The sequence below is a fragment of the Nestor notabilis genome, unplaced genomic scaffold, assembly GCF_000696875.1.
Source record: "Nestor notabilis isolate BGI_N333 unplaced genomic scaffold, ASM69687v1 scaffold17851, whole genome shotgun sequence".
Classification (NCBI taxonomy): Eukaryota; Metazoa; Chordata; class Aves; order Psittaciformes; family Psittacidae; genus Nestor; species Nestor notabilis.
Window position 1 is genome coordinate 25,222 of NW_009916304.1, and position 7,799 is coordinate 33,020.

Sequence of the window (7,799 nt, forward strand, 5' to 3'; positions counted from 1 at the left end):
TTTTTAAATACAGTCTCTGGAGTGAAATCAGACATATTCAAATAAAATACTTTTTGCCTTGAAACAGGACTGATTGAAATATTAACAGCTGTTAGAAAGATACATGCCTGCATTTCACTTCAAGCTGATGAAACCTTTAAACCACTATATTATATAGTAAACAAAAAGATCATTTCTTGGCTGCCATACTAGAAGAGAAAAGAGACTGCTAGTTACAAGCAATCTGTGCCTTTAATTATTTTATTATTATTGCAGATTGTAACTGACAGAGCAATTAGGGTTGAATATGACTCCCAGAAAGCAGCTTGACCAGTGTTGATCATCCTGCTAGGCAGATGGAATTTAGTTTAACAGAGGGAAAACCTTGTGGTTTATCTCATTAAGGTGATTTCTGTAATTCCAATAGTGATTCCCACATCTTTAAAACTAAACTTGGTAACGGACAAAAAGACACAGCTGCACTGCGATGGTGAGGGACTTGGAAAATGTCTGATTCTGTCATCAAATATCCATTGCTGAATTTGTTTAATTTGGCCTGAACTTATTCCTCAATGAGATAATCCCACAGTCTCCCTTCCTCTGAAGTAAGGCCCTTGGATTTCTACACAACCCCTGTATCTCTCCGGGCACCTTCTGTCGCACCACCTCAAATCTTCTACATGCACTTAACATTAAGGGGCTCTAATTTTCTTCTCTCATAGTTATGTCTCAACATAAATCCAGTGACTTTAATGGGATTGCACCTGACTTGCTCCAAGAAAACCAGACTAAAAGAATCATCCTCACTGTCCTAAGTCAGAATTGCAAAAGTGACCATTTTATGGTTGTTTCCTGCAGAAATATATTTATTTCCCTTGGCTCAGCCTCACAACACAGCACTGTTGCTGCAAGACCCAACAGACAGGCAGATTCTGAGCATGACACGATCTCCTTTTAGCATTTAAACTGCAGTGCTGTTCAGGAAACCACATGACTAATTTTTGAAGAATTACAGATACAGATATTTTACTCAGTTCTTTCTTTTGCTCTTAAAAACCAAATCAAACCTTAGTTTCCTGCCTTTTTCCCCCATGTGCTGGAAAATACTTCAGATACATTTTGGCAAAACTGAAGGAAATATCTTAAGAAAGAAACTGTGAAGCCAGAGAGAACAGAGATTTGCCATGATGTTTTCCCACTGTGAGGTTTGCTATTCACATATAAGAAAAAAAAACCCCTGAACCTCTATCTATGTTCTATGTTATGGAAGGCAGCAATATAGGTGCTGGAAAAAATATTTCCTAGTGTAAGCAAAAGGCAAGCATACAGCCACAAACATCATAAAGTAACAGTGTTTTATCCACCTGAACTGTTCTTTCACAAATCAAACTACAGGATTCCTGTCAAGTTAAAAATATCACTGTATATATTTTTAGGTGTCTCCTTCCTTCTATTCTGTTACTAACTATACCCTCATGAAGTCTCATCTGATTGTTTTTTGACTGCCTCCTCTGTTGTTTGCTCTATGTGCCGCATGTGTGAAGTTTCTGTTCTGGAATTACAAAAGAAAACTAGTAAAAGAATATGAGCTTCATTTCTTGCCTTGACTGTGGTGCAGAGCCTGCCAAAACTAGGGTTGAGGTTTGCTGGAAATTTAATTAATTTTAAGTTTGGGTTGGTTCTGAACCAGAAAGGAGACTTTTCCTTTTTTTTTAACTCTCTCCTAAAGACAGAAATTAATCTCACTGGGCAGTTACAAACAGCTGGGGAGTTTCCAGTCCCTAAATGACCTGCTAAACAACTACTCACAGAGAAGAGGATGTTAAGCAGAACCAGCTACATCAGCACCTCCATTTTCAGCAGCTCCTTCCCTACATGAGGAATCTGCAATCTGGCAATGTGGCATGGCTGTTCAGAACCAGAACTTTTTCAGGCTTACAGAATATGTGAAACTACCTCTCCTCTGGTCTGCTGGGAGAAAAGTCAAGTCTTACGAGCTGCTCGGATCTGTAGAAATCAAAAGGTCTTTTATCTCAAAATGGCCCATGCAAGGAGGTATCATGTCACTATGATTTAAGTCCCCTGACAATGTGAAAGGAATTTCAGGAGACACAATGGCATGCATGGGGAAAATATTTTGAAGCAGTGAGGTTTGGTGTGTACTGGCTGCTCTGACATGGAATTGAAAAGTCTGGAAGCTGGCAAGGTATTCTGTGCCTTATGGCCATAGTAATGCCACAGCAGGGCACAGTAACCCATGCTTTCTGTCTTGGGCCAGATATGATCCCAAGTGGATTTCACTAGTATCACTGAAATCCTCCAGAGTCACCTGGAGCTCTACTCAGTGACTTCATATATGGCACAAGGCTCCTTTCAGCTAGCAGAGATGATACAGCCTTTATCATGGCATGTATTGCACAATTCTTACTCCTTGCTCTTTCAATCCTGTTAGATGAGGATATTTGTTTAAGCATGAAGAATTAAATCACTAGAACAGACAATTGATTTGAACTCATTTGAATGCAGTTATTTTACAACTTGCTTGGCAGGACAAAACCAGGTTTACGACTGTACAGACAGAGAGAACCACCAATGCAGAGATGGATAGAATCTAATCCCAAATCTGTCCTTCATGGTGCCAGAATTCTACCTTTCAGGTGACTGAGGGAAGACAAACTCACTAGGACTGGCTCTGGCTAGAGCATTCAGCACAGGGCTCAACCAGGGTCAACAGCTGATCCACACAATGGAAATTTGCATGCAGGTATTTCTCTGTCTGATAACGCTAGTCCCTTGCAAGATTTCTTGTGTGCTGTTTCCCAGCTCCAGTTCTGGCTTACCTTTTTACACAGATATAAAGCTCCAGAACTATTCAGTGGAAACCTTCATGAACTACAAGCAAGATGTCTCAAAAAATGCCACAAGAAGCTCAGTGCATTCTCTGGTACTGTGAGTGACCTAATCTACACATCAATGAAACTCCTAACAATGAATAGCCTGCATCAGTAACTGTGGATATGGGTCAGACACACAGAGCCTGTACTCACAGTTTTCACAGCGAGTCCCCGTATAGCCAGCCAGACAGGCACATTTGTAGGTACCACTTTTGTCTAGAATGCACGTTCCATCATGAAGACATGGAGAGGAAGAGCAAGCTATAAAAGAAAGAGTAAGAACGTTCACGGTTTCTCACAGGGTGTGGGCCCTACCTGTTTTTTCTCATGATGGTCATGTCTTGGAGTAAATTACACATTCTGGTTAAAAGCTACAAAGACACAGTAAAGGGTGTAACGCATGCCAAAAAAACTTCTGCTCTTTCTGGATATCAGAGCCAACAGCTTTCCTTGCAAAGACTTCACTTGAAGTGTAGTTTTTGAGTCTGTTATATCCAGATATTGAGAGATAAAAAATATATAGATATCACATATGGGTGGTGATAGAACAGAAATTCATACCTGAGTGGGCAATGAATTACCTCCAGGCTCATTGAAGATTAAGGACTAAGGACAGTAATTCATTCCTTAAAAGGAATATATATGTGGCAGTTGTACTGTATCCAACTAATCTAAAATATCCCTGAGAAAGGGAAGGAGAAGCAGAAGAACCTGTACAGACTGCTATTTTGTAGTTACTGGGTTGAAGCCAGTGAACTTCCAGCTTTGTCCTTGTCCCAGCTTTGTCTCATGATTCTGTAAAAGTAGGCATGTTACGTGAACAAGGGTAAGTGTCAGATACTGTCCTTGAAAATGCCTGATACTCAAGAGCACTGAATATTTTTCTTTTTAAAGGAGTCTTGATTTCCTGGCTTCAAACAGTGCGGGATAGTACTACAAAAGGTTAAAGCCCCTGTGTTGTGTCAGAGATCACTAGCTTGAGGGTACAGAAAGGAAAGCGTTACTGAAATTCAATAACAGGCTTTCATCTAACTAGACCCACCATATGTCTAATCCCCAAGAGACCCTGATGCTTCCCCATATGCTTCCCCATCCTCATGTGAAGTCTGTTGGATGAATTCTAGTCACTCATGCCAATTACTGGTTCTCATTTGACACTTGGCATGGGATGGGACCTAACACCTGCTTCCAGACCAGGCAGTGCAGCAGGTTTTATGGTTTCATCCTTTAACAACTACACATGCAGTGACCTTTCCTAAAGGGGATTTAGGCTTTTCAGCTTATTCTGTACCAATCAATACCTTTCTGGCAGCTGAACCAGTGACCTCTGTGCTGTCAGTGCCACTGCTTCAGCAAGCTATGACTTAAAAGCCAGCACAGAGCTCAGTGGAAGGGAAGACAGAAAGGGAAGAAATTCAGTTCTGACAGCACAAGGTGCTTTTTCAGTCCTCTCCATCACATCACTAAGGTGCCGGGGACATGACCTCCACAGCCTGGTCCTCTTCCTGTAAGAACATATGCTGCTGCTGCTTTCACCTGCAGCACAGGGAGTTGCTCTAGCAAGCCCTTTGCAATCTGTTCCAGGGACCTTGGCTTTTCCACAGTGAGAAAAGTTTCAGTTTGCAATGTGCTGCCAGAGCTTTCGATTCTGTCCCGTCCCTGTTTTCAATTCCCCGCTGCCCCGTGCATGCTGTATTCTTCCCCTAAACTGTCCTGCTGGCCAGGTTAATGCTTCACATAAAAAGACACTGGGAGTGTTTCAAAAGCCTTTCACAGCAACTACGCATTAGGCCAGAACAGCCTCATAATAAAGTGCACAGTAAGACCTCCTCACAAACTCTAAGCAGCCCTTTGCAACGTGCCTTGTGCGGATTACCACACTTGCAGCAACCCAGCCTCAGAATAATTACCACTAAAAACAGGGCGGAAATAAAGTGCTCAACAGTATTGGAATACCAAGAGTTCCCTGCTGCGCAGAGAAAACAGAATCCATTCAGCTCGCACCATATGGATAATGGTAGTTCCTTGAGTGTAGGCAGCCCTTATGCAGGAGCCCACACAACGTTCATTTGTTCTGTATCACCTCTCCTGTTGTACTATAGAGCTATCAGTAGCTAACTGCTTCTGCTATGCTCCTGAGAGGTACTAACAGTAACACTAGAAGAACAGGGCAGGCTAAGAAACAGCACATTTTGGATTGCTAGTTACATACCCCTGATCACTGTTATATGCTGATCCACTCTAGGTTTGTGTATTTATATCAAGATTATATAAATTAACTAAGCTTCCCAAGGCAGATATACCCCATATGGATGACCTCAGGAAGCGTGGGGCACCAGGGTGTGTGGAAAGCAAGTTATAGTGAGTCATGGATCCTGCAGGGTTTATCTGTGTGGAAGCAGCATGCTCTGATTAGCCTTCTGTGTCAGGAGTGCTGTGGATAGATTTGACCAAAATTCCCTACACAGCTGAATAAGGAAGATGTAGGAACTGTGCAGAGGCTGCTTCACCAGCTACACTTCCAACGTTATTTTGCAGCCAGGAAGAAACTATGAAAGCGGTGTGGGGGACGTGAGCACTGAGCTCTGACAAAACCACAGCAATTCTGGAGCCCTGCTTCTGTCCTTCATAACACTGAGTTCATCACACCATGGAAAATGCCTCTGTTTTCTTTTCCTTCAAGAAAATAATCTGTCCTTTGTACACACTTTTTTTTAAGCTCTAATGGCATGACACGTGAGCCAACACAAGAGTCACGTTAGGGCATTTTTTCTGAGCTAATTATGAGGCTTCACATCAGGTTTTTGCTAATTGAGACAGTGATTCTGCTCCTGCCCACAGCATTGAGCAATTCTGCAATTGCAGATGCACATGTCCCTTCCTCCGTTTCCTTCTGTGCTCTTACTGCTCAGATTCAAACAAAAAAGTCTCACAAAACAGCAGCTTTTCTGTGCTGGCTGATGTGCTTGTTCTTCTCACAGGTAGAAGGAATTCAGTCTTTGTTAGAAAAGCCTCGAATTCGTATGTCATCTAACGGCTTTCGAACCTTCCCTGCACTGACTTTGTGTAAGTTGCTGTTGGCAACACAGCACGAAAGTTTTTAATGAAGCAAAACAGGGAGAGAGATTAATGCAATTGAATTAATGAGAATGAGCGGCATGTTCCACTTTTGGATTATTTTACCTGTAATTTCTTCAAAGACAGCATGAAATCCATCAAAGTTCTTGGATCCATCAGACTGGAAGAGGACATGGAGTGAAGACCCAGTGCTTCGGATGGGAGGTGGCCTCTCATTTCCACAGAATTTCTTAATTATTTGGCTGTCCAAATTGTCCCCATCACGGACCTCCACATAGTCATACTGGCACATGTAGTCAAACTCCAGGCTCAGCATGGAAAATCTTGGGGTACAAGGACACACAGTCAGGCTGCATACTCTCACCTGTGCACCCTGGCTCTGATTTGTTTAGTTGTGTTTGTGCTGCCCCCCTTCAATGAATCAACAAGTCCCTAATCACATGAAGTCCCCCTTGCTTCCTCTCAACTTTTGCATCAGGATCCTTGGAAGCCAGTTGCTCCATGATAATATTTAAGTGTCAGAACAGTGAAGTCTAAATTGAAGCCATACAGTGTATTCACATGCATCTGGTCCCTAAACATGTTACAGTGGTAGAACTTTCATCCAGGGTCAGACACTGCAGGGGGCATATTTCTATATGGCTGTTTGCTAAAAATTGTTCTATTTCTCTAAGTATCAAAAGTGACAGTATCAAAGACCAAGGCTCAAAAGCTGTTTACATTGTGATGTTCAGAAGTCAGCAATTAGGGACACGAGGAAAGCTTGGGGATCTAACAGGAGCAGAAATAAGCAGAGAAAGGGAATCCGAAACACTACAGCATGTTTTGCATCAGAAAGCAAAATGGTAATAAATTCTCAATGTTTGGCACTTGCCCTTCTTTTGAGAAAGAAGAAATAAAGGACAGGACTTAGTGCAGAAGGAAAATATTTAAAGACCTTTCCCACAATGTCTGTCTTTCCTAGCTTTTAATCAGCCACTGCACGAGGCTCCTGTTCATTAACAGCAATGTCATATAGTGCTGTTTGGATTCGATGGAGCACAGAGCCAAAGCATCCCACCAGAATATGAATGAGAAAGAGAGGGAGAAACACCAAGTGCCTCTGGAGAATGAGCACTGGCCAGGGGTGTGGGACCCTGCCTTGGTACAGCAGATATGAATGAGAAGATGTGGGCCTGGAGATGCCATGTTGCTGACTGTTCAGCAGACTATTTTATAAATGAAACTTGTTGTGTGTTTAGTTTTCCTGGGAACACCTAATGCCACAGACAAAAGCGTTTAGGATTAGGCAAAGTCTCTCACATCGCCTGTTCCAGTGTGGGCCTAGTGATTTGCAAAGACCTCATTTTCACACCAAAGAGGTGAGAAAAATTTTGGATGTGCTGCTGGATCTCAGAGTCTGAAAAGGCAAGAGAGTACTGGACCCTATTTCCTGCACTTCTCTCCTGGGGACTCAGACCCCGTGTAAAGGAGGCCCCCATATTATGTGAAATGACCTTTCTTCGACAACCCGTGAGATGAATTAAGAGGTTTCTCCACTCAGTCACCTTTGTTCAGGTCGTATGGTTGGTTTTAGAGCATCAGGAGCACACTACACACTACAGAGAAATGAATGAGCAGTTGCAGGAAGCTACACCAATGGAGCAGAGCCCCACCAATGGAGCAGAGCACCTCATTTTTTAAATCATCTGGTGGAATGCAGAGCAAAACCAAAAATGGCATCTGCTTTATATATGCATTAGAGAAACATTAATTCAACTTAGCTTTGCATAAAATGTATAAGTTGAATTCTAGTTCTGTCAGGTTTGCCAGAGGCATCCTCACAGGCATCAGGTTATACGCTACACC

At 42.4% G+C, this 7,799-nt stretch overlaps 1 protein-coding gene across 1 annotated transcript in view; it reads right to left on the reverse strand.

The window, feature by feature from the left end:
• PAMR1 (peptidase domain containing associated with muscle regeneration 1) overlaps positions 1–7,799 on the reverse strand; it is a gene marked incomplete at its 5' end in the record, with an annotated part of 32,249 nt that overhangs the window by 21,843 nt on the left and 2,607 nt on the right. The window contains 2 exons of the mRNA XM_010024520.1: positions 3,027–3,134; positions 6,057–6,274. Of these exons, the coding sequence (XP_010022822.1) occupies positions 3,027–3,134; positions 6,057–6,274 (326 nt within the window). The remainder of the gene's footprint in view (positions 1–3,026; positions 3,135–6,056; positions 6,275–7,799) is intronic.